The sequence below is a fragment of the Grampus griseus genome, assembly GCF_964374135.1.
Source record: "Grampus griseus genome assembly, chromosome: 6".
In the NCBI taxonomy this organism is placed as follows: domain Eukaryota; kingdom Metazoa; phylum Chordata; class Mammalia; order Artiodactyla; family Delphinidae; genus Grampus; species Grampus griseus.
Window position 1 is genome coordinate 14,974,197 of NC_139000.1, and position 27,669 is coordinate 15,001,865.

The 27,669-nt window shown below is 42.5% G+C and overlaps 1 protein-coding gene across 1 annotated transcript in view; it reads left to right on the plus strand.

Annotated features, from left to right (window-relative positions):
* Window positions 1-4,068: 4,068 nt before the first annotated feature.
* The window catches only part of BRINP1 (BMP/retinoic acid inducible neural specific 1), a gene marked incomplete at both ends in the record, with an annotated part of 123,921 nt that continues 100,320 nt past the window's right edge, over window positions 4,069-27,669 (plus strand). Inside the window, one exon of the mRNA XM_082656999.1 lies at window positions 4,069-4,286. Within this exon, the coding sequence (XP_082513125.1) occupies window positions 4,069-4,286 (218 nt within the window). The remainder of the gene's footprint in view (window positions 4,287-27,669) is intronic.

The following is a 27,669-nucleotide window of genomic DNA, read 5'->3' on the forward strand; positions in this document are numbered from 1 at the left end:
ATGAATGAATGAATTTATTGAACATCTACAGTGCTTTGCCCTTGGTGGGTAGCATGGAAATGAAATATACAGTCCTTGCTTGAGGGATTCAGAGGGAGATACAGGTGCTTGAAGGCCCTACCTGGGTCCTAAAATCTCACTCAAGCCTCTGCCACCTGGGTGCTACTCTGGGCACACACGCCATCACTCTGCCCTCTCCCACCCCCAAGGCTTGTTGTATGGCACTTGCTCTGCTCAAATTCCCTTTTGCTCATCTCTGCTCACCAAAAACTTGCATGCTATGAAGGCCCCGCTCAAACACCACCTCTTGTAAGGATCCTTTCCAGGTCTCTTGGCCAGAAACATTATCTCTGGCCTCTATTCTTCCACGGGACGTTTTTCTTTGCTTATAGTATTTATGACAGCCTATTTCATACTAGAATTCCTCAGGCCTCGGTGTGACTCCTCCACAATATTTTGAATCTCTAGAGGGCAGGATCTAATTTCAGCTGGGTGGGGTGAGGGTGGGGATGTAGTGGAAACTATACCCGTAATGAGATATACACAGGTTAGATTCTTGAATACTTAGGACCTGCAAGCTTGGGAAAGTTATTTAATGTCTTCAAGTTCCAACGTGCTCATCTGTTAAATGGGAGAGCTGTACCCACCTCAGGGAAGAAACCTTTGTTAACATCTAGTCTGAATTGGATGCTTTGGCTACTGCCAAGAGAACAGACATTTTTCGATCCAAGTACACAATAGGTGCTCCATACATGTCAGTCATGGGACCCTTATATTAACCCAAGTCTCCAGTACAGTTGGTGCGAATTTGGGCCTTTTTACAGAATGGGAATCACTGTGTCTGTCGTGATATGACAATATTTAGGTAACATACATACTAATCCTTGCTCTTGCCCAACAAAATGTCCAGTTCTATTCAAATGCACCTCATAGAAACTTGCATGTTCATTTTTAGTGTTCTGTGGATTATTGTGATTCTCTGAGCCAAGAGAGATGTATTCAGACTTCTTCTGTGAAGCAGTCATGTGTACTTGCTGAGATGTAGATTGTATCGTAGACCCCAACTGCAAAAGAGGTTCAGACACAGCTACTGACCTGTCTTGGCCCACTGCCCAGCCAAGACAATGTGGCAGCATGAAAACCAGGAGCTGGAAGACAGGAGTCTAGCCCAGTCAGCCACTCAGGTCCTGATCTTGTAAGAAGGAGTTGGATTAGAGCAGGATTTAACTTTTGCTCCACTGACATTTTAGGTCCAATAGTCTTTGTCATGGGGGGAGGGGCCATCCCGTGCACTGTAGGATGTGCAGCAACATCCCTGGCCTCTACCCACTAGATCCCAGTAGCATCCCCTCCGTTGGGACAAGCAAAGATGTCCCTTAGGTGGCAAAATGGCTGCCAGAATGAAAGCACTGGGTTCCATCTTTCAAATTTCAGCAAATTCTAGGGCTCGGGGCTGAGGTCTTACCCTCCGACGTGCAGACACACACACACATACGCTGATGTTCCACGTCTAGCCTTGTTTCACTTTTGAAAGCTGCAGTGTTCCGAATCCTGTTTCCTTGTGAACAGTCTAACAGCCAGGCATTCTCTCCCAGGCTCCCACCCCGCACCCACTCACAGCAGAAGCCACGCAGAAGGGCTGGATGGGTGACACGCTGTGATTTCAGTGTGCTGTAGCTCCCCGCCGGGATCTCTGAACAATCGCCTCCACCCCCTGCTTGCCGCTCAGGTGGGCTCTGGCAGACGGTTTTGGCAGCTGGAGCTGTTACAGTTCTGTACTCCACATGTACGTCTTTGTTGTAGGCTCTGAACAAAACCTGAGGCCACAGCTTCTGCCAGCCCACTCCTCTGCTCACATGCCTTTTTCCTTTGCCCCCGACAGCTGGGGCCTGCAGTGCCAAGTAGATTTTTGTAGCTACTCATAATAAAATGGTGCAGTCGGACCACGGAGAGAAATCGCCAATTGGGTCGGAAATTCACATCTCTCTCTTTTTTTTTTTTTTTGCAGTACGCGGGCCTCTCTCACTGTTGTGGCCTCTCCCACTGTTGTGGCCTCTCCCGTTGCGGAGCACAGGCTCCGGATGCGCAGGCTCAGCGGCCATGGCTCACGGGCCCAGCCGCTCCGCGGCATGTGGGATCTTCCCAGACCGGGGCACGAACCCGTGTCCCCTGCATTGGCAGGCGGACTCTCAACCACTGCGCGACCAGGGAAGCCCTCTCTTTTTTTGATTTTCTCTCTTTCTTAGCTTGACTTTCTTCCCATTTTCAGCTGGAAGAGTAGACAAGTAAGGGATCATATTTCTTCATGTTTCTATGTGGTTTTCCACTCGACAAATTGGTTTTGTCCTCGCCATGTTTTTAAACGTTAGACATAAAAATCTGAGATCTAGACAGAGGCCATGACTGTCCAGAGTCACACAGCCAGCAGTATATAGAAACAGTCTTTTAAAGATTCTTGCCAGTTAAAGACTCACAGTCCCATGAGCAAAATGCACACAAAACAAATAAGTACAATAAAAGATAGTAAGTACTAACATACAGTTATATAAAGGAGCAATGAGAGCTGAAAGAAAGGAACAACGAACAATTTTTGAGAGGAATAGAAAAAGGAAATGACCTTTGAGGACCTGACCTCAACTGGCTACTGAAAGATAAACGGGATTTGGTGGGGCAGTGGGGACTGTAGGAGCAAAGACACTCCCAGCAGGGACTGTGTGGACATCATCACCATCAAGATTTATCATTACCTGTATCCTCATCATCATTGATGCCATTTATTGAGCACTTCCTAAAAATGTCAGGTGCTTCATGGGACACTTGGACATAAATGGTGTCATTTCATTCTCATGCTAGTTCTGGGTGTAGGTGCTATTGTTAACTACATTTTACAGACAAGGAAACTGAGGCCCAGAAAGTGAAATCACTTGCCTGAAATAATACAGTTTATAATTGATGGAGCCTGCATTCCCAGCTACCTTTCAATGTAGAGTAAGATAAGCTCTTCTAGACTAAGTGGGGTGGTGGACACAGCACAGTGTTAAACTAGCAAGTAGAATGATGTTGTGATGATAAAAACAAAACTTGTAAATTTTCCAAGGAGCCCCTACTTAAGCTCTCCCTTAGTCTTAAGCATTTCTCCAACATGGCACCCCTGTGCTGTGCTACCACCGAAAAAAGAGGCGGGCAAGACCCCACTAGTTCCTTGGCTTTTAGTTCCCCTTCTGAGTACGAGAGAACCTCGAGGCTCAGAGTCACTGATGGGTGGATCCTCTAGTTACATTTCCTTGGGGTGAAGGAGACAGTCCACTAAGCGTTGTAGAAGTGCGTTCAAATGAACTCCATAAACTCTCCATCTGTAAGGTATTCAACCCGGATAGCCGTGATCATGATGCATCCCAAGACTTTTTGTACTCACCTGATGATGCAAAAGCAAAGCCTGTGTTCAGTTGGTGCATGTCTGTGGGAGAGGAGGAGAGAAAGGGATTCTCATTCACCGAGTCCCTGCTGTGAGATTCAGGTTGTTTGTGAAGATAGCGGGTGGGATGGATACTGGAGTTCTATCTCCAAGTTCCTTCCTGGCTGTAGGAGACTCTGTTTCTGCATTCATTCATTTCACTCTTTCAACACTTAAGCCTTGAATGCCTATGATGTGCCAGGTGCCAAGATACAGGCGCTTAAGCCCGTCCTCTGTTTTACGGATGAGGAAACTGCATCCCTAAGAGATTCAGCAGTTTGTACGTGTTCATGCGTGTTCACAGAACATGTGAACAACAAAGCAGGAATGCAAGCCCAGATGTCCATAGATGCCACGCTCTTAACCAGAAACTGCACTGATTTTTGTAAACCCTGACACACTCTACTGATGTAAAGGATTATGATGATGTGTTAAGAGCATTTAAAAAATTTTTCCTTTGTCTCTCTCTCTCTTCCTTTTATTTTACTTCACCCTCCCCCCTTTCCTCTCTCCCTCTTTTGTTTCCTCTTTCTTTCTCTCTCTTTTTTATTCTCTTCTTCATAGGACTCCACAGAATGGAGCAAGAATGAGAGGAAAAAGGCCGGCAGAAAAGCATGAACTGGAGGTTTGTTGAGCTCCTCTACTTCCTGTTTGTATGGGGCCGTATCTCAGTGCAGCCCTCCCACCAGGAACCAGCTGGGACAGACCAACATGTCTCCAAGGAATTTGATTGGCTTATTTCAGACAGGGGGCCTTTCCACCACTCCAGGAGCTACCTATCCTTTGTGGAAAGACACCGTCAAGGATTTACAACCAGATATAAAATATACAGGTAAGAGCTGGGCTAAGCTTGCCTTTGCTTTTCATTCACTGAGTGCTTTTGGGGGGCCACACATTGGCATGGGCCTCGCTGTATGGAGGAGTGTCTGAGCCAAGTCTGTTATGCACTTTTTCATTATTAATTTATCTATTTATTTATTCATTTATCCATCTATTTAATTTATTACATTGTGCAAGAGATTAGCAATGGTGAGTGAGAACAGCTAGTATTTTTTGAGTACTTACTACTGTGTGCTGGGCATAGTACTTTGTAAACTATCTCATTAAACCTTACAGTAACATCAGAGATAGCATCTATTTGTTTTCTCCACTTTATAGAAGGGGTAACTGGGCTTCTGCTAGGTGAAATAACTTGTCCAAAGTCACACAGTCTGTGAGTGGTGGGACTGGGATTCAAGCCCTGGTTTATCTGCATGCATAGTCACAGACAGTGTTTTTAGTCAGTTCCATCAGGTGTAGGCTGTGTTGTTTTGCAGATGCTATTAATAGAGCAAATATCCTACCCAGACATATTCACACATTTGGAAACAAGTAGGGACTCTCAGTGAATACCTCTTTCTTGAGCAAGTCCGAACTGGTCTTTGGCCTTTGGGAATCCTACTCATCCCAAAAGGACTTAGCCCCAGATTCTTCCTCTTTGAGAGTCTAAGAAACCATCTTGGACTCTCCCCACCCTACTTGATCACCTCTCTTTGATATTTCCACAGCTCTCTACACTTACACCTCTTTAGTTGTCAACCATTTGGAGAAATACCATTCTTATATTTCTCTTTCACCTTACTGGAAACTGTGTGAGGCCAAGACTTATATATAATTCATTTCTGGATCCCCAGAGTGATTTTTGTTCTGCCTTGTATCATAAGGACACGAAAAATGTGGACTTAAGTAAATTGGAGAATGCAAAAAACTCTCTAGAGCTCTCTCTAAGACAGCTTAAGCTTCATCTTAAGGTCAAGGAACACTTCTGGGCCAACTGAAATAGGAGACGAGGAAGCATGGCGGAGGAAACAATCCTAACCTGTAGCTGGGAAGCCGTGAATTCAGATCTTACGTCTTCTGTGTATTTGACAGGAAAAAGGGCATATCTCCTTTGCACGCTGTGTGACATTGTGGACCTAGGGATGGATGATTCATGAATTTGCTACCAGCTGCAGATGCCTGTGATTCTGTGCTGAACAGTCAAATCCAAGTTTGAAAGTTGGCCCTTATACAAAAGAAAGTTTGCATCTGCTTCTGTGTTCATATTTCACCTATGCTCTTCCTGGGATTCCACTGCTAAAACAAAAGTTTGCAGTCATCCAACAAGCTGATTTGTAAGATCCTTTCCAGCTCTAAAATTAAATAGAAGATTTAACCAAGGTCACATGGTTAATTAAATGATGGAGTTTAATCCAGAAGTCAGGCCCCTGGTCATCTAGTTACTCCTTCCTTCCTTTATTTAATCCTCAAATAATTATTAAGCACTAGCTAGAGGCCCAGCACCGTGTTTAAGGCAGATGACACGATGGCGAGTAAAACAAACATGGTCCTTGCTCCCATAGCAGTACATTAATTAAACACACACACACACACACACACACACACACACACACACACGGTATAAGTGCTACAAAAGAGAAAGTGCAGGATAGGCATAATTGGAAGATCATAAACATTGATTTGGGACCTATTGTGTGAAAGATTAGGTGTGGCTCCTGTTGTAATCTTCACCTGGACACACATGCAAATAGGTACCCGGAGATGGGTGTGCTCATCTAGGCCAGGTTCAGACCAGAGCAAAAGCCAACAAGGATGTGCTCTCCAGGGCTGTTGTCCATTGACGCCTTCTCTTCACTACTTTGTTGAAACGCTAAAGCATGTCCACAGGTGATTCGAAGTGTGTCTTCCTGTGTGCTAACATGGACATAGCACATTAGAAACTTGACATTTGCATCATGAAAGAAAGGCTTTACTACCAGCATGCGCCATATTATCTACAGAGCCAGCCTTTCTGAAATGTCCTAGACCTCAAGCTTCGGCCAGTGCCCCCAACCCTCGAATCCAGGCTAGAGCCCAGGGTGATCTGGGAGCTTCAGAAACTGGGAAGAAGTCTGCTCTCCTCACTTAAGTGGGTTAAGGCCATCTCTGTCCTCATTCATATGCAGGCAGAGGCTGGCTTCAGCTCATAGAGTCGTGGTGGGGAGTTTGTGCCACTGGCAATGATGAGAACCTTTCAAATTAAATCCCAGCAGAAGTCCTCTCTCCTGTTGCTTCACACGCTGAGCAATAAACTGTGCACAAACAGTAGTCTGGGTGCACGAGGTTCGTGCTCTGTCACTCCTAAGTCTGAGCTGATGTGTGGAGGCTGGGGGAGTTTTCTGAACTTGAATCTGCCTGGGTACAGGGACAGCATCCTTGATCCTGGAGGCAGAGAACCAGGGTCCTGGCTCAGTCCGCTCACCTCCCCACTGTGTGATTTAGGCCAAGTAGTGGGACTTCTCTGAGCTCCTGTTTTCTCATCTGCGGAAGGGGAATGTTCGCTAAGATGGTCTCCAAGGTCCTTCCCTTCTCTGAAAGTCTGTGATTGCATGAAATATTGTCATTTGGAAATACAGCATGGGATATCGGAGAGGACTCTGGACTTCGAATCTGCAGACTCAGGTGGTGTTTATTTTGGGCTGCTTACTAGCTTCCTCATCCTGGGCAAATATATTCATGCATCATTCACTCAAGCGTACATCCAGTGCTTTAGAATTTAACACCAATCATGTACTGTAAGCCGTGCTATGATTCGGTAATACAGAGATGACCAAAAGAAAACAACAAAGCTCGCACACACACACACACACACACACACACAACCTGCAAGGTCCATCTCCTCTTTCACCAAGCTCAGAGGTGGGGTGGAAGATGGAGGGAAAAAAGAGTGAATAAGCAAACAATTATCATTCCACAGAGAGGTATGAATAAGTAACCGCTCAGATACTCAATATTCTCTTCTCTAGAAAGGGACAGTGATGTCTGTCCCACCTACAAGGTCAAATGAGATTAACTTGGTGTGAGATGCTTTGCAAATTTAAATTTTCTTATCTCTGGAAAATTTTTTTATTAAGGTTCGAAATCATCATTCTAATAGAATCATTTAGTTTCAATTTCTGGTAAGCCCATACACATATTAGTCCTTAAATAGTCTGTGAGGGAGATACTAGTATTGCCCATATTACGAATGAGAAAACTCGGGCATCAAGAGGTGAAGGAGATTGTCCACATCACACATCTGGGATGTGGCAGAGCTGGGAATAAAAGCAGGCCTCTGAGATTCCACAACGTGAGCCCTTAACTCTATGTTGTCATAACCCTCTCTTAGTTCTTAGTTACCTGGTGTATGACCAAATACCCAGAGACTTCCGCTGACCACGGACAAGTTGCAACCTCTCTGTGACTTAGTTTCTTCATCTGTAAAATGGACATAATATTAAATGTCTTGTGTAGCCGCCGTGGCAAGAAATAGTTTAGCTGTCAATCATGGAGAGCTTGGAATTTTGCAGGAGCCATTCCCTCTTTGACCTCAGACAGCTGATGGTATTGCTAGAAATGATTTCTTTTCTTCTTGTGGTGTTTTAAAAGTCAGTTTGGTCCAAAGGGTGTTTCCTATGTTCCCGCTGCCTTTTTGTGTTTTGTTTTTCTGTTTCTCTTTTCCTGACTTTGAGATCATCAGTAGTTGCCGTAAATTTGGCAGTTATTTCAGAGGTAGATTTAAAAGGAGGATTGTGGTACCCTTTGTTAAGCTTTGGTTTTGGAGAGTCAGGCGGGGGGTGGGGGTGGCGGGCACTGATAATGGTGGTCACTGTGCCACAAGACGTGGTTTCATATTGAGTGGTTTTCCCTACAGGTTTCAGAGCAAGTGGTTTGTGGCTTATGGTGCACCTTCCTTTGAGCCTTAAATAAGTACCTAAAAGTTGAATGTAAATCAAATCTTGGTAAACCATGTCTGATTGCCTAACCATCTTGCACATTTATCAGAGTTGCATAAATCTTTGTTCTAATCCACCATCTTGATGGTTCCTTCGTGTGTTTCACAAAAATATCTTTTGTAGGTTTTGTGGCAAAGATACTTCACTAAATGAATGGGGCTGGGGCTGGGGCTGGGTGGATGATTCTGCTGAGATGAATGAGATGTGACCCTTGTCCAAAAATCATTCAGGAGTATATATTGGAAATGCTGGAGAGGGTGTGGAGAAAAGGGACCCCTCTTGCACTGTTGGGGCGAATGTAAATTGATACAGCCACTATGGAGAACAGTATTGAGTTTCCTTAAAAAACTAAAAACAGAACTAACATATGACTCAGCAATTCCACTACTGGGCATATACCCTGAAAAAACCGTAATTCAAAAAGAGTCATGTACCAAAATGTTCATTGCAGCACTATTTATAATAGCCAGGACATGGAAGCAACCTAAGTGTCCATCGACTGATGAATGGATAGAGAAGATGTGGCACATATGTACAATGGAATATTACTCAGCCATAAAAAGAAATGAAATTGGGTCATTTGTAGGGAGGTGGATGGACCTAGAGGCTGTCATACAGAGTGAAGTAAGTCAGAAAGAGAAAAACAAATACCATATGCTAACACGTATATATGGAATCCAAAAAAAAAAGGGTCTGAAGTACCTAGGGGCAGGACAGGAATAAAGACACAGACATAGAGAATGGACTTGAGGACACAGGGAGGGGGAAAGGTAAGCTGTGACGAAGTGAGAGAGTGGCATGGTCATATATACACTACCAAATGTAAAATAGATAGCTAGTGGGAAGCAGCCGCATAGCACAGGGAGATCAGCTCAGTGCTTTGTGACCACCTACAGGGGTGGGATAGGGAGGGTGGGAGGGAGGCGCAAGAGGGAGGGGATATGGGGACATATGTATATGTATAACTGATTCACTTTGTTATACAGCAGCAACGAACACAACAATGTAAAGCAGTTATACTCCAATAAAGATGTTAAACATAAATTAATTGATTTTTTTAAAAAAGTGTATATTGGGTGCTTAGGTTTGTCAGATGCTGTGCACTGGGGAATTGATGATATATAAGGTAGACAGGTCCCTGCTTCGAGGAGCTTACAGACTTGGGTGGTGAGGGTGAAGTCCACCATTCAGGATGCTGTGGTTGAACTTGAAAGGAGACCCCCCCCCCCCGCAACCTCTGGCTTCCAGATAGAATCTTGATATCACATGGTGCAAGGGTTGTATTTCTATTAGTGTGGCTCAAATTAGTCTAAATCAGCATTTCTTAAAGTATCTCACATGGAGCTGGAGTTCAGTGCGATGTTAAAAGGCATTTCTAGAAAAAAAAATCCCATAGTCAAATAAATAATAATAAAAACAGTAATAAGGATAAGTCAGTTGCTAACGTTGAAAGATTACCAAGCGTCTAGCATGGACACACAGTGTCTAAATTACTGCAACAGATTTTGGTCCTTATAATAATCCTGTGCTTAGGTATTGTTATCATCCCCATTTACCTAGCTTGCCCAAGGAAAGAGAGCTACTTCATGGTAGAGTAGAATGTATCACAAACGAGCAGATTCCAGAGTCTGCATGTGTAACCATGCTGTATTGCCTCCCAAATGACATAGATATATTTGTTTGGAAAACCAAGCAAAGTTATACAGGCTTCCTTACCGCAGGGCTTTTCAGGGTCTTTCCTAGACTGTTTAACAATGTTTAAGCAAACCTCTTTGACCCTACCACCTCTTTTTCTCAGAGAGATCAGAATTCGCATGAGCAGGCTTCAGGAGGCACTGGCTCTACCTGGCTTTGGCAGCTTGAGTGTTGCTTCTTTGGATGCCAGCCTGTGTCAAAGTGATCTGAAAAGACACCGCTTCCACTTGGGGAGCTGGCCCCTGGCTGAGGAAGCCACCCTACCTGTTGGGATTTTGCTTGGAACACTTTGATCTAAATCTACTTCCTGGTTTATAATTCAAAGAAATGGAATTAACAGCTTCAGTTTTCTGTCACCAGTAATAACCTTATCTTTTTTTCCTCCTCCTTCTCATTTCTTAAATTTCTGCACTACTATTTCTTATTCCTAAATTTGGCATTTCACCCTGTGGGTATGGGGATGAAAACTTCAACAGAGGCCAGAGCCATAGTTACAGAGGACGATGAAACCTTGGTTTAATATGCAAAGAAGTGGCTGCACGTCAGAATCACCTGCAAAGCTTTTAAACAATTCCAATGCCTGGGTCCTTCCTCAGATATTTGGATTTGTAGTTGGTCTAGGATAGACATGAGAACCACCAACCTAGGGGTGATTTTGCTTCCTAATGCGACATTTAGAAATGTCAGGGGGGCATTTTTGGTTGTCACAGTTGGTTGTGGGGAGGCGGTTTGCTCCTGGCATCTGGTGGATAGAAGCCAGGGATCAGGGATACAGCTGAACACCCTACAATGCAGAGACAGCCCTCTGCAGCAAGGAATTATCTGGCTCACAATGCCAGTAGCATAGAGGTTGAGCACCTTTGCTCTAAATCAAGGATTTTAGGAAAAAAGGAAAAGGGATGGTTGGGAAGGATATTAGAAAAAATGGTTTTAGAGTTTGGTCCTCATGAGTTTGAGTTGGAATGAAGTATAGGTGCCAGTGCAGTGTCTGGGTTCCCAAAACAATCTGGCTGCAGGACCAAAGGGGAAGGGATTTTCCATCTTTTCAGACATGCCCTCAGATCAGGGTGGCAGCTGATGCGTTAAGGAAGGTGAATTGATTTTTGCTTCCTGCTGCAGAGAAGTAGCACTTAAGAGAAACTAGTTTTCTACCCCAGAAATAACCAGCCTCCGTTCCTCCAGGAGTTCTGGGAGATTTGGTGAGTTTCTCATCTGACTGTAGTATTCTATAGGAGGTAAGATGTTTAGGCACCCACTGTTAGGTTCAGATACACATGGCCTGAGTCATAAAAAACCAGCTTGGGCAAAGTGCATTAAGGGATACTTTTTTTTTTTCTTTAAGTGGGCTCAAAAGAAGATGAGACTGGGACGGTGTCCCACGTTTGTCATTGTCAATTTCAGCCACATAGAGGTTGGCATCACTGGTGAGAATCAATACCCTGTGCCCTTGCCCCTACCTTATCCCTCATTCAATCCAAGTTTTGGATCAAGCTGTCCCTGAATAGAGAGGGATGGGGAGGGATAGTCAGCAAACATCTCCCGGGCCACTTGATGTCAATTCAGAGATAATCTTCTGTGTTGATTATTTAAAATTGATCTTCCACTTCTAAGCCCAATAGCTTTATTGCTGCCAAATTGGTACCTTTGCAGTACTTTACCTCTTTGCTCCCATTCCATTACCAAACTGGCTTCTGTGAGCTGCTAAGCTTAGTTTGCTGCAATCTCTGCAGAGCAATTGTTCAGCTTTAGTCAGGAGCCATGTCTGAAAATGGACTGGCTTTTGCACACCTCCCTCCAAAGGGCAGACTGACACGGGGTCTTAAAACAGACGTAATAAGATATGGTGATTGTTATGACTGGGGAAATTAGGAGGAGAATGAAGACAAGCCCTTGGAGCTTCAGACTCTATGCCCCAAATCTTGGCTGAGGAAGAAAGAAAGGGACCCGATCTGTGATCTGGAGCACCTGCCACTCACTCATTCATTTGAAAAATGTTTACTGATCTCCGAATTCCTACTGACCAGTCTCTACGACAGTTCCTTGGAGTTAGGGAGAGGAAAGACTGGATCCCTGACCTCAAGGAATTCAAAGTGTCTTGGGGAAAACCGACTGATGGGCAGATAACCACAGTGCCATAGGCTCAGTTCCCTGATTGATCAATACGCTGGGTGCTGTGTTTGTGGTGGGGGTGGGAACTACCCTTGGCATTGGGATCATGAATGTGGGGAACGATGGGGGGAAAAGACAAATCTAGGGAGGCATCCTAGAGGAAGGGATATTTGACTCAGTCTTCAAGGAGGATTAGGATTTTATGAGAAGGCAGTGGGGGAAAAAGCAGCCCAGATAAAGGGAGGTAGTGCCTGCAAAGGCAAAGAGGCAGAAGAAATCCTGGAACTCTCTGTGTGTGTGTGTGTGTGTGTGTGTATTTTGAGTAGTATAGTAGTCCCCTCTTAGCCAAGGTTTCATGTTCTGCGGTTTCAGTTACAATCAACTGCTGTCCAAAAATATTAAATGGAAAATTCCAGAAATAAACCACTCAAAAGTTTTAAATTGCACACCATTCTGAGTAGTGTGATGAAATCTTGTACTGTCCAGCTCCGCCCCTCCCAGGTCCCGAATCATCCCTTTGTCCAGTGTATCCCCTCCTGTTAATCAGTAGCCATCTCGGTTTTGGTTTTCAGATCAACTGTCTTGGGATCTCAATGCTTATTTTCAAGTAGCTCTTGTTTTACTTAGTAATAGCCCCAAAGTGCCAGAGTAGTGGTGCTGACAATTCAAATGGGCCATAGAGAAACGGTGAAGCGCTTCCTTTAAGTGAAAAGGTGAAAGCTCTCAACTTAATAAGGAAGGAAAAACACTATATGCTGAGGTTGCTAAGATCTATGGTAAGAATGAATCTTCTGTGAGATTGTGAAGAAGGAAACAAATTCATGCTGGCTTTGCTGTCACACCTCAGACTGCAAAAGTTATGGCCAAAGTGCATGATAAGGGCTTAGTTAAGGTGGAAAAGGCATTACATTTTTATCATAAGGTATTTATAGAGAAAGAAAGGTGAGGGGGAGAGACCATATTCACATAACTTTTACAGTATATTGTTGTAATTGTTCTATTTTATTATTAGTTACTGTTGTTAAATTCTTACTATGCCTAATTTATGTATCAAACTTTATCAAAAGTATGTATATATAGGAAAAACATATGGTATACATAGTGTTCAGTACTATCCATGGTTTCAGGCATCCACTGGGTATCTTGGAATGTTTCCTCCACCAATGGGGTGGTCCTACTGTAGTGATGATAGGAAATAAGGCTGGATGGCAGCTTGGAGCCAACAGTGAAAGGAATTTAGGAAGGCAAATTGATTTCAAACAACCTTCAAACTCCAGTTAATTGTCAGGGTACTAGTACATTTCTCCTTAGAACAGTGGGGTTTTTTGTTTGTTTCATTTTTACATTTCTTGACCTCACTTATGCTAAGAAATACATTTCAGGACACTCAGTAAGCCTAGAGATAAGAAGATATGTAATTGAAATGAAAACTCATGAAAAAAATACTTAACCTTACTCCATGTGATGCATCTTGGTATTTTCTACTCATACCGTTCTAATATAACCTATTCCTTTCTGATTCATTTATTTTTAAAAATACTGGTGTCTACCAACTTCATTGATTTCAGCCTCCACTAACGGGGTAGACCTTGCAGTTTGAAAAACACTGACTTTGAGGCTATGTTGTGGTTACGTTTTTGCTCAGAGGAAAATTGCGCCATGTTTGAGAAGCAGAGTTTGCTGTGGGTTCAGGTTAGAACCTGTTCCTTGTCTGATAGAGGTGACAGGAAAACAGTGAAGGGTTTGAAACGTGAGACTGGCATGGGCCGATATACATTTAGAAATATTGCTCTGGCTGCAGCGTGAGGCATGCGTGGAAGGGAATGAGAGAGAAGGGTTAGAAAGCTGTGGCAATAATTCAAGGGAGAGGAAGGGGACACTGGAGCCAAGACAAAGGCTATAAAGATGGAATTCATTAATTCCCGAGTACCACTCAGGTCCACCAACAAAGCTGCTTGGGACCTACCTGTCAGGCAGCTCCCTTCCTGGGCTGCATCCGGGCTTACCTGCCCTAGTTCCATTCTAGGCACCCTGTGGCAGGATGCATTCTTTTATGGAGAGTTCTACAGCCAACGGATACTTTTCTGTCTCTTAAGAAAGGAACCAGAATGCCCAGGCTTCTGCCTCCAGGCTATTTCCTTATCTCTCAAGGCCTTCCTTCTGGGCATGAGAATTACTAGGTCTCATTAGCAGTGGATTCCCAGACTAGCTTGGAGGAAGGCTTTGCATCCCACCCTTTAACTGCACCTGACTTGTCTCTGCAAACCTTGATGGAAACTTCCAGCCGCAAGTCAGTATCTAAGCTGATGTGAACCCTAATAACACAGCCGCTAAAGTTTAGCGATGAAGAGCAAGTCTTTAGGCTCAGGCAGACCTTGGTTTGAATCCTGGCTCTGCCAGGCATAATCCCACTTAGCAGAGAGCAAGTGCTTGAGGACCAGTAACTAAAACAAGTTACCCATTTGTATTTGAAACACCCCTACCTGCAAATTCATCCCTAAGAACTCTGTGAAAGCTTGCTGGAGACCTCCAACCACAAGAGGGGTGCTTGACCTGTGTGCACTGTAGCCCAGGTGCTCTAGGAAGGCAGTATAACTCCAGTCTCATATTAAGAGGACACTTATCTGGAGGAAAACACAGAAAGAGGACAAGAGAGAGGAAGATTGCTGACGCCCTGTGACACATGTGGCAGGAATCCAGAGGTCTACGCGCTGGCAAAGCATCCTTAAGCAATCAGCACGCATTGATTCCTGTAAACAGTGCACGTCCCGTGATTTGCAAGCGTCTAATTTATTAATCAGCCCAGGTAACAGGAGCAGTCTGCGACCTCTCGTCTTCTCGGTGCCTGCCAGGTTGTCTTTGATGTGTGTTGCTCGGGAGATGCTGGGCCCCCAGAGATGGCTTCCCACCTCAGCCCCTTCACCGTAGTCAGCAGCATTTCAGGATGGGGTGTATACAGTGGTGAGGGTCACTCTGCTTTTTCTCAAATTGCAGCCTTGTTGTTGACAGAAGGCCAGCAGCCTCCATCCCTGAGTGCTTGTGACAAGCTCTCTGTGACTCTAGTATGACACCCGGCTTTATACCACGTTGATGGGGGAGGGTGGTTTGTGCGAGAAAAAAGGAGGTGAATATAAATGATATGGAAGTCTCTGCACTGCTAAATGGTTTGGGATTGTCTGATTTGGTAAGGAACTGCTCACCTGTGCATGAGTTCGGCAAGGATTTGTTGAATCCCTACCACGTGCAGGGACTATGTTAGCCTCCGCTGACACCGAAGTGTTACTGATCTGTGGTCTCAAGAGCACCGAATGTAGCTGGGGAGAAACAGACAATATATAAGCAACCACATTGCTACCTCGTATAAGGAGTGCAGGGAAAGAAGTATAAAATGCAGTATTAGTGTGAAGGAAGGGTGCTGAAGCTGACCTTGCAAGATTAAGAAAGCCTTTAAGGAAGAAAAAATTTTTCTCAGATCTGGACGGTGGGAGTTAGGCAAAGGAAGTTAGCGCTGTGTGTGTGTGTGTGTGTGTGTGTGTGTGTGTGTGTGTGTGTTTTGAGGGGGTATCTGTAACGGGGTAGACTTGTTCTGGGACCTGCAGATAACTCATTGTGAGTGATAGGCAGAGAAAATGTTAGCATGCAGGCCAGAGAAATCAGAAGGGGTTCAGGTCACGAAGCCCTGTGAATGTTATATACAAGACTTTGAACTTTACCCTAAGGTGATGGCTCCCACACTTTCTCATTTCAAGATGCTCTTAAAGTCTCAGTGATTTTATTTCCCAAGGTCAGAGAAATACTAATAATTCTGTTTATTAAGTACGTAAGTACAAACAACTTAATGAAGTATTTATGTCCCCAAAAGTTTAGTAGCCATTTGGAAAATAATACATGTGAATCTAAGGAAAAACAATATCTTTATTTTATCCTTAAATAACCACAGTTACTACTGCTCAACCCTTGCAATTCGATACAGCCACCTTCCTTTCCGGTTCCTTGTTAATTTTTCTGCAGTTTTATAATTGTACCAACTGCCAAAAACCCACCTTAACAAAGATATGCTGTTATTGAAAGAAATGTAGTGTGTTTTCACGTTGAAACTGTGAACTACCTCAGGGTAATAGTTTTCGTGATACCCAATAAATATCAAGTATCCCTCATTTTGCTTAAACATTAAAAATATCCCACTGTGCTCCTGTGGCTTGCTATGGTACTTTGCAGCATCTCAGCACACAATTTAGGAACCAGGTTCTAAGGACAATAGGGATTTAGAGGATTTTGCCCAGTGGCAAAGCATGTTCAGGTTGTCATCTTAGAAAGATCACTTCTGCTAAAATGGAGAGAATGCACTGATGGGGGAAAGTTGGGAGAGAGTGCAAAAATGTATGGCAAGAAAATAGAATGCTATGGCAGTGACCCACGTGAGAAAGGAGAGTATCTTGGAGTAAAGTAGCATTGATGGGGATTTGAGATATGTTTTTCTTAATTTTTTAAAATTTAAAATTATTATAGATTGGCAAGAAGTTGCAGAGACAGTATAGAGACATCCCATGTACCCTTCACCCGGTTTCCCCCAAGAGTTACATCTTATATAACTGTAGTACAATATCAAAACCAGGACACTGAGATTGGTACACTGTGTGCGTATAGTCTATGCTATGTTATCGCACGTGTAGATTCATGTAACCACCACCACAATCAAGATACAGAACAGTTTCATCACCTCAAAGATTTCCCTAGTGCTATCTGCTTAGGGTCACAAGTCTCCTTTTTCCCTATCATCCCTAAGCCCTGGCAGCCACTAATTTGTTTCCCATCTCTGTAATTGCATCATTTCAATAATGTCATATAAACAAAATCATAACTTGAGATACTTTAAGGAGACCAAAGACTCAGTATTTGCATGTGAATGTTGAAAGAGAGGGAAGACTCAAGTTGCAAAGGACTTAGCAAGGTCATAATTTAAGTGATGAATCACTTGATCTAGGTTAAATAGAAAAAGAATGGGGGAACATTTTTAACTTGGTCACCTGGTGGGTGGTTTTACTTTTTATTAAGACAGGGAGCCTTGGAATGCCAGGAGGGTTTTGGGGCATTGTTTGTGTCTGAAGATGTTGAGGCGGCTTTGGAAATGTTGAATTTAAACTACCTGGAACATCCAGTTAGAGACTTGGTAGGTAGTTGTTTTATAAATGGTTCTAACCCTCAAAAGAGAGTGCTTGAAAAAAAAAATACAGTCATCAGGTTACCAATGGTAATTGAAAACATCCCTTGGGAGTCTTCACTTATGGAAGAGCCTGTTTAACATGTGCAGAGAAAAACATTGAGAAGTTGAGGAATGGCCAGTAGAAAGGAGCAAAATCAGGGACAGTTGGTACCATGGAAGCTAAAATAAATGAATATTTAAGAGAGAAGGTAATCTGATATATTACTTAAGGTAAGAACTGAAAGTAGTCTTTTATACTTAAAATCTTGACCTTGGCAAGAACTATTTAAGTGGAATGTTGGGGACAGAAGCCAGATTGCAGTGGGTTGAAAAATAAGGGAGAAGCAAGAGAGTAGATATATTTTTTTAAGAAGCGTGGCTCTGAAAGGCAGCAGGGATGTGAAATAAAAAGAAGGCTTTTTTGTTGTTTTTGTTTGGTTTTTAAGAGGGAAGGTGACGGTGAAGAGAGGGAAAGACTGGTGCTGAGGGGCAGAGGGGGGTTATTTTTGATGAGGCGATTCCTGAAGGGGAAGGGAGGGAAAGGGTAAGAGCCTAGATTGAGGTAAAAGAAGGGATGCCTTTAAGCTGAAATAGGAAGAAAGAAGGGAAAGAGGTGTGGGTGCAGATAGATCTGTTGATTTCACTCCTGGTGATTTGAAGGGACTTCCAATGGCTTCTGTTCTCTTTGTGAAGTAGGATGTGAAACCAGTTGCTGAGGAAGGGGTACTTGGGAGTGCAATAAAAGAAAAAAAAATGCAATGTTATGAAATAGTTAATCTGAAGAATGGTAGAAAGATCTGATTAAGGAAATATAAAAGGATCACCAGGAAGAAGTTAGGGTTCTGACCATGTTTGTGATCACATTTTATAATAGTTGTAGTCTGTGCAGCTGGGATATTATTCTCCCAAAGAACTGAAAATTTGAGGTAAGATCATGGATAGTGGATGTGGGTTCAGACAGGGTGGGCTTTGCCCAGTGGATGAGATGGAAGGACAATTGGGTAAAGGAGTTACAGGTATGGGTCAAAGGTAAATATAGGGATGGATCATTGGATCTCAGTCAATCCAAAAGGAAGTGAAGAGAGTCGATAAGAGCGGATAAAGGGAAAGAAGATGGTCATGGGTCAAGCAGTCTTAAAGAGGTAGGGAGCAGGTGTTGTGATAGACAAGTCGGAGACTAGAAGGTTTTAACGTAATGCGTCAGAGTTAGAGGAACTTTGGGAGCTGACACATTTTAGTAGTCATCATGGGGGAAAGTAGGATGCTGGAAGAGAGCAGGGGTGAAGATCATTGAGATAAAGTAGGTCAAGAGACTGAGAGGCTGAGGGTATTGGATGTTAGGGATAAAGACAGGACTTGGGGTGAAGACATAGTTTGAAAATCAGATGCTGTTCAATTAACATGAGAGACTACCTCGGAATTTAGTTATTGAACACAGGAAGAAATGAACGCAGAGGATGGGGTGGAGGAGAAAACCTGTAACAGAAGATTTGCATTCAATTCTTTGTCCCTTCTCCATTAGATCTTTGAATAATGTCTAGCCTCTCTGAGCCTCGATTTCCTCCTTCTTAAAGAGGAACTTACAATCTTTATGTCCCTGACAGAGATGTAGAGTGTGATGCTCAAAAGGGGAAGAGGAAGTAAATGTGCTTAGTAACCCCTGCACCTTCGTGTAAATGTGGGCCCTACTGTTTCTGTTTACTGGCACCGGCGGATTGGCTTTGGGTTCCTTTCACTGCTCTGATCCAAGATTGTGCTTTGGTACCTAATCAGTGCATTGGAATAGCCTGATTTCAGAATATCATTCTAGGATAACAGAGTGAATGGCAGCTGTAGTATTGGAGACGGACTGTTACGTGTACTATCTTTTAGACGTCTCGAATAAATGCGCGAGTACAGTTGACCCAGGCAAATTGACCGATGAAAGGATAACTTGTGCTTCAGCATAATGAGTTCAATATTCTTTTGATTTACAAAAAAAGCGCTGAGGCACTCAGGCCTGGGATGCTTGTCAGCAAAGGGAAATGTAGATTGTATTGCATTTCCTTTAGACAGCACTGAGTTCTCACTAACCGCTTCGGCTCGACCTGCTTTTAGTTTCTTTTTAATTTTGATATTTAAATTTTTGGCCATGCTGCGCAGCCTGCAGGATTTTAGTCCCCCAACCAGGGATCGAACCCATGCCCGCTGCAGTGGCAGCTTGGAGTCTTAACCACTGGACCACCAGGGAAGTCCCTCAACCTGCTTTTAAATTTAATAGTAGTAGTAGCAGCACCAGTAGTAAGGGCAAGGGAAGGGACTACTAGGGAGCAGGGGCTTCTAAAGACAGAATGTTCAGGAAGGGGCACTTCCTTACCATGTAACTCTCCCACCCTTGCTGTTTCAAGTTGAACTGAAGTGAATAAGATAGTGGGAAGAATTCCGAAACAGAATCCAGTTGGAGTTCATTCCAGAACCAAGACAATGTTGAAAAACAAAGCACACACAAAATGGAAATAGTGAGCTAGTGTGACATGATACTGAATATATTAATAGCTGAATAACCTAACAACCTTAGTAAGTAATTTGATCCTCACAACAATCCTATCCACAACAGCTACTACCTTTCACCCCACGTTACAGATGAGGAAATGGAGGCTCACAGAAGTATTTAGCCCAAGGTCACACAGTTGGGAAGTCGCATAACTGTGATTCAAACCCAGACAGTCTGATTCCAGACTCTGTGCTTGTAACCCCTGGCTCTACAGAGTGCTAGGCGGGGGAGAAGTGACAGCAGCCCTGGGACTCAAGGAGCCTGTGTCCTACTCCATTGTTGACATTGAATCACCTTGTGACTGGAGCAAATTTTCCTTTTCTAATACTCCACAATTTCATTTCTCCTCCTTCTTCATGTCCTTTTTTTCTTTCCTTTTCCCATTCTTCTTTTTCCTGTTGAAATACACCTTCCCTATATAATGCTTTAAAAGTCATAAGACACTTTCCCATAACAAGTGAGTAGTAATATCCCATTTTAAAGATGAGGTAGGCAAAACTTTGAGCAGCTAACTAGTTTGTCTAGTGTGATATACCTGGTAAATGATGGGACACTGACGTGCTTCTGAGCCTCCGACACATCTTTCAATGCTCATTTTAACTGTCCCACAGCTCCCTTTTTTAAAAAAATTAATTTATTTTTGGCTGCGTTGAGTCTTCGTTGCTGTGTGCGGGCTTTCTCTAGTTGCGGTGAGCGGGGCTTTCTCATTGCGGTGGCTTCTCTTGTTGCAAAGCATGGGCTCTAGGCCCGCAGGCTTCAGTAGTTGTTGCACGCCGGCTCAGTAGTTGTGGCGCACAGGCTTAGTTGCCACGCGGCATGTGGGATCTTCCCACACCAGGGCTCGAACCTGTGTCCCCTGAATTGGCAGGCGGATTCTTAAACACTGCGCCACCAGGGAAGTCCGCCCACAGCTCCTTTTTGTTTGATAAGCCCCTTCTTATCACTGGGACTCAGTTTAGGAACATCATTCCTGTTTATGGCAATACTTTTTAAGAGAGAATGGAGAAGATTTTTGCAAACATGCAGTACTCCATCTTATACATGCATAAGGATTCCAGAGGTGATATTTGAAAGGAGAAATGGAGTATATGCAGTCCTTACATGGTGTGGTTCCGTGGGTCCCTCAGCTTCTTAAAGATTCCAGAAAATTAACTCTCATGGAGTATTATTTCCTGACTCTGGGAACAAAGTACTTTTTAAAGATTGTTTTCTTAAAATGAGCAGATTGATGCGGTATCATTAAAAAACAACCAGCTCACCACACTTCAGTGTAGAGATCCTTTTGTCTTCTGCTGATGGAGGATGGTAGAGAGAAGAGACATAGCTGTACCTATTATGCTGTTCTATTTCAGTCTACTCTATAATTCACTTCCTTTTTTTGGATCTTATTCTTTTGCTAAGTACCACCCACCTACTTCTGGGAGACAAGACCAGGTGAAAGACATCTTCAGATGTCTCAACTTCCTCATCTGCTTGTCACTCACTGGGTGCTGGATTTTCAGTACTAACTTGGAAGCCTGTCTCTCAAAGAAAACTAGAGAAAGTGGCCCCTAACACTGGACAAATATCTATTATGTGCAGGAAGCTTGTGAACTTATGCCTACAGAGGCTGCACTGGGGATCAGAAGTTCCTCATGGGTTAGCTCCAGAGAGAGAATTAGTAGTGGTTACTAGAGGACAATCTTGCAGTTGAGAAGTTTCTAATGGTCAGAGTTGCTAGAAGATGGGAGGGACTACCTTGATAGAACTGAGGGGGCAGTCACTCTCCATCACCAAAGCGATCCTACTTAGCATAGTCTGACCTAAAGAGAATGTAAACACAGGTGGGACATTGGCTTCAGCGACCTTTGATACCCTTGGCAACCCAAGGTTGCATAATTACACCTACAAGGAATGCTTTCCTGACATTGGCCTGTCTGGAGAGAGCACTTTTTCTGATTTTCATGTGGAGTCTGTTGCATGAATGGAGGGGCTGAGTGTCTGATCAACAGGCTAGGGGACACCCCTACTGTGTTATGGCTCTTTCCCCTAAGCCGCTCCTCTTCCAGATGTCAATCAACTGCTGCTTTTCCTTCCACTCCTCCTGGGTAATCACACTCACTCCCCTGTCTTCCATTATCCTCCATTCCGGCAACTCCAAAATATCTGTTTTCAGCTTTCATCTCTGCTCCAGACTCAAAAATCCTTTCACGCAGCTGCCAAATGGACATTTCCATTGGATTTTTTCATGAAATCTCAGAATCCTTACTTTTCTCCTTCTTTACCAATCTACTCCTCTTCCTGTGTTCTCTGTCTCAGATAATGGCACCAGCATCAGTCAGAGGTCCCAGTGAGAAGGAAGGTTGGACAGTATTCTCGAGTCATTTCTCTTTCTTATCCAGTAATAGTAATAGTAAAAATAAGAAAACAATAATAATATTATAGTAACTCCTAATATTTGAGTGCTTACCATGTTTCAGATTCTGTGTTATCATGGATGATATCACGTAATCCTTCTACTACCCTATGACTATTGCCTCATATCATAAATGGGGGAAATTAGTAACTTGCCCAAGGTTACAGTTAGTAGGTGGATAGGCTAGGATTCAGGACTCCAGAATCTGTGTTCTTAATCTCCTTGATGTACTACTTTCATATCTAATTACTCACCATTCTCCCTCTCTCTCAACTTGTATATGTCTTCCAATTTGTGTACTTTTTCCCTATTTGAGCTTCCTTTTTTCTATCTTATTTTCTATGTTCATTTACATCTTATAAACAACTATTATATAATGCTCACTGTTATACTATTATAGACATTTTAAAAGATATGAAGGAATAAATAAGAACAGTTAAATTTTTTAAAAATTTATTTCATTGTTACTTAACAGTGTATTATTAGCAACTGTGGATAGATGGAAACTTTAATGTCAAATAGTCTTTTTAATTATTTTAAATTTGGGGAAGGAACTTGACAGACATGATAGCTTCATTATGATTTTTTTACTTTGTGCCATGATTGTTGAAGTACTTTCCCCAACGATAGGAGAAATATCAGCTCTGCCATTTTCTTTTGCTTGTGCTATTGGTCTTATCTTCAGTTGGTAATTTCTTTGCAGGAAACTTTCAAAGCTAACTGTCCATTTTAGGAGTGTTGGCTTAGTTAATACTGAGTAAGGAATTCACAGATCCCACTTGATCATGCACAGGTAAACTGCAATAGCTTGCAATGAGCTGAAAACAGAAAGATGAGCCAAGGTGTCACTGCCCACCCCTCTTGGTCAGATATGTAAGAAGAGCCTCTGAGATCTGTCTTTTCCAATATCAGATACTTACGTGTAGACCCATGGTATCTGGGATGATTCATTTCAAGTTAAGTTTTGTGTATGGTGTGAGGTAAGGGGTTAATGTTTATTTTTTCCCAATATAAATATCCATTTTTTTCCATTTCTATTTGTTGAAAATACATTTCTTTTCCCATTAAATGGCACTGACATCTTTCTTAAAAATCAGTTGACCAGAAATTAACAAAACATTGTAAATCAACTATACTCCAATAAAAAATTAATTTAAAAATTTTTTAAAAATCAATTGACCATTTCTGTGTGAACACTATTATATTCCTTACACTAATATTACACTTTACCAATTACTGGTTGGAATTTTGATTGGGACTTTGTTGAATCTATATATAAATTTGGAGAGTACTGGCATCTTAACAACATCAAGTCTTCTAACTTATGAACATGGTTTATTGCTCCATTTATTTAGATATTTAACTTTATTCAGTAATAAATTGCAGTTACCAGTGTGCAAGTATTGTGCATAATACTTCATTAAGTGTGTCTCTTAGTATTTCATGTTTTTGAAAGATATTGCAAGTTAAAATCTAATTTTTATTTTACTTTTAAATATTTTTGTTGCTGTGTTAGAAATATAATTGAACTTTGCGTATTGTTTTCTCCTTTCCACCTTCGCTGATTACTTATGGTAGCTTTTTTGTAGACTCCTCAGGTTTTTCTACATACACTATCAACATCATCTGTGAAGAGTGTTACTTCTCCTTTTCCAATCTGTATGCCCTTTATTTCTTTGTCTTGCCTTATTGCACTGGCAAGAACCTCTGGTAAAATGTTGAGTAGAAGCGTTGAAAATGTAAATCCTTGCCTTGTTACTGACTTAGAGAAGGAAAATACTTAATCTGTGGGGATTTTTTTTTTGTTTTTTTTTTTTTGCGGTACGCGGGCCTCTCACTGTTGTGGCCTCTCCCGTTGCGGAGCACAGGCTCTGGACACGCAGGCTCAGCGGCCATGGCTCACGGGCCCAGCCGCTCCGCGGCATGTGGGATCCTCCCGGACCGGGGCATGAACCCGTGTCCCCTGCATCGGCAGGCGGACTCTCAACCACTGCGCCACCAGGGAAGCCCTGGGCAGAGTTTTTAACTCAGGAATTTAGTTTTCACTCTTTTTGCAGTTCTCCTGCTACCAAGACTCTCCCTTATGATTTTCTTCTGTTCTTCTATTGCTGACCTCTGTTCTATGCTGCTCCAAGCCTGTGAGGTTGTAGATTTCCACCACTGTTTATTGCCTTGGGGTTGGGAAGCACCCTCAGGCTGGAAAGCTATAGACTTGTCATTCTTACATTTTTCAGCTGTAGTTTTTCATGGTTAAAGTCTCCTTTGGTCTCTCTGCTTTGGGGTGCTTTTCATTATTTTTAAATTGTTGTTGTTGTTGTTTTTCTTTTAAAACTTATCTGGATTTTGTAATTGTTCTGATACCTTTACCAGAAGTTCACATTTTACTTGTTAAAGATCACTGTAGGATTGACTAGTAGGGGACACTAGAATGCAAAGCTTGGACCAATAAAGAGGCTATCAGAATTCGCCAGGCAAGAGATAGTAATAGATTGTAATGGAGTTTGTGAGAAATCACCCAGTTCAGGAGGTTGAAGATGGAAGGATTGTGCCAAGCCCCGTGGTCAGTCAAGGATGGAAAACACTGTAGTCTTCTGAGTCATGTCAGTGGGTTATTGGCCAATGCATGGGTTCTCCTAGGTGTCTAAGCTGATGAGAACTTAGAATGAGTAACTGTTGGGCTCCTCAGCCCTCTTCAGACGTTATCTGTAGTGGTTGGGGCTCTGGATGAGGTTAAATCCCTAAGGAGGTTTCTCAGCCAGCTTAATGGAGGATCTGAGGTGTGTCTCTTCTCACTCTCCACATATCAAATGGGTCATCAAACACTACTGTTTCTGATTTATCCTTTCTGCCCTCTTATTTCCATTCCCTAATACACACTATCAGCTTCTCTCAATCCCATAATTGAGGTTGTCTCCTAATTAGATCTCTCCCTTACAGAGAACAGCCAGACATAACTGATTTCCTAAAATAAAAATCAGACCATACTTTTTCCTCTTCTCTATCTTCAATGGCTTCCAGTACTCACAGATTTAAAATCCAGATATGTTAGCTTCTTTTTCCAGTTTTTTCCTTACTATGTATTTCTTCACAAGGGCAAAGCCACACCCAATTATTTATCAGTCCCTGCATTTCATCCACAGGGCCCTGCCTCTGTGCTTCTTCTCATCCTGGTCTTTTGCTCTCTCTCCTTCCTCTCCGTCATCTGCCTTTTGAAACTATGTTCAGACTTCAGGATTTTGTTTCAATGACACCTTCTCTTTGGTGCATTCACCTCTTTTCTTTGATTCAAATATTTTTTATTGAGCACTTACTGGGTGCCAGGCACTGTCTTATATCCTGAGGCTATGAGATTGAGTAAGAAGCCTTTCCCACCCCTTACTGAAGATATCACCAACAAATGGTGTGATCCTGTTAAGATTTACCAGTTTTCTCCTCCAAACCTATTACTCCCAGCCTTTGTTTCACCCTTGATGCATAACACATAGTAGGCATTCATTGGATGTTGCTTAATTCAGTGACTGCTGAAAGACATCCTTTTGCTTTCTCTATTGTGTTTCTCCCACTCTTCCCCACTTTTTCTGATCACAAGGAGTCTATGGGTTGTTGAAGTCAAGGCCCAAGTTCTAGTCATCCATTCTGTCTCCAAAGCATTCAGCGCTGTATTTTGCATGCATCAGGTCACCAGTTTATGTCTGAGATACAGCAAAGTTACTCCCAAAAAAGGGAAGAAAAAGGACTGAGTGGTGACTGTTGCCTCATATATCCAGGCTCCAAGAGTCACGCACTGACAGCATCATTCACAGTGAATTATTTACAGAAAGTGACTATGAGGTTGAAGTCATTTGTCCTCCTGAAATGAGTCTCTTCAGGGGAGATGAGAAGAAAAAAGGATGGTAGGAAGAAGTCCTTGCATGCAAATAGAACAGACATTTAACAACTACCCCTACCATCTGTTCTGTGTATGGATATGTGATATATAAATCTTGGTCCAAAGACAAGACGTGCTTTTACTTGGCCTATAGTGAGTTTTTAAACAGAAGTTTGGGCCTTTGTCTTTAAAAATAAATAAACAAACAAATAAGATTTCAGAGAAAAATCCAAATATCTGTTTTTTTCTTGAAAAATAGATAAGTCTGGTAAACTTTTGTCATCATTTGTATAGATCAACAGTGGGCTGGAACTGTGTCACAGCTGCTGTCGTCAGATGTGGATGCTGTTCAGACATCACCACTAAGACATTACTTCCATGACCCTGGAAACCTTTGAGATTTTGATTCCCTAGGTCATTTATATTGCTTTATTTATATGCCTGTTTCTCTGATCTTCAGGGAAAAAATTCAGTGTAGAAGGCTCAGTGTTCTGATGTATGTCACCAGTCAGATTATCGTAACTACTCCTCCATAAAGATGTGACTATTCCGTTTCTACTGTGAGGTGTATGTGGTTCAGAGAAGTTAATGAATTTGCCCCAGGTAACACAGACAATGATGAGAAGAGCTGGGGTTCAAATTGAGAGTCATCTACTCCCAGAAGACTATGTGGAACAAAAGTAAAAAATGTGAGCTGTCTCTGATTAGGGATAATGAGGAAACTCCATCTTGCAATGATGTATTAAGGATGCTATTCAAGAACTGTTCCTTGGAACCGGGTCTCTCTTATGATGGAATACTCTCAAAAGGGAGCGCTTAAAGCACCTTGTGAATTATTTAAAACTAAAGTGCTCTGTACCCCTGTAAATGAGCATTTAGAATAATCCAAGATGGGGTCCTCAGAGAGGAGAGAGAAATCAGATGAGATTTGCAAGGTAGGTTTTTTTCCCCCCATCTCAGTGTTCTCACTGCCTTCAATTTCCTCAAGGTGAAATCAACCAGACTATTTAGCTATTTGGAAAAAAAAAAAAAAATACAGGCAACCACATGGTAGTACAGTTCAAGTGTTCAAAGAATCTTTAGGCCTAGAAAAGGGTTTGAAAATCTATCTAGCACTTGCTTCTCATTTTCTATTGAATAAACTGACGTAAGAATGATTAGTTGACTTGGTCAAAATTATGCATGTATTAATGATGGACAGAAGGCTAGAATTCCCTGCCCAGTGAGTTTCCCTTGTCCTCTTGTATGTGGCTTCTTGTAGCATGTATGACTGTCTCTGATCCTTCAAAATACCAAATGGCACTCTTTTGGCATTTAAAATCAGAGCCTTGTATTGTCAATTATCTTGTCTACCCAGCTACATCAAAAGTTGATATATGCAAAGGCTGTACCCTTTATTCTTTGTATGTCCAGTACATAGTAGGTGCACATTAAATTTGTTGCTCTTTGTTAAAAATGATGATGGTGATGACACTCTTGGTGTCTTCAGCTCTGCAGAGGGTATATAATTTATGGTGAAAAAAGTTGCTGATGTTGGCGGTGACAAAGATCAATGAGAACAATTCTGTTGGTGATAACAGTCTCTCCAGTTGGTGCCAATGCTGATGTTTTAATGATAA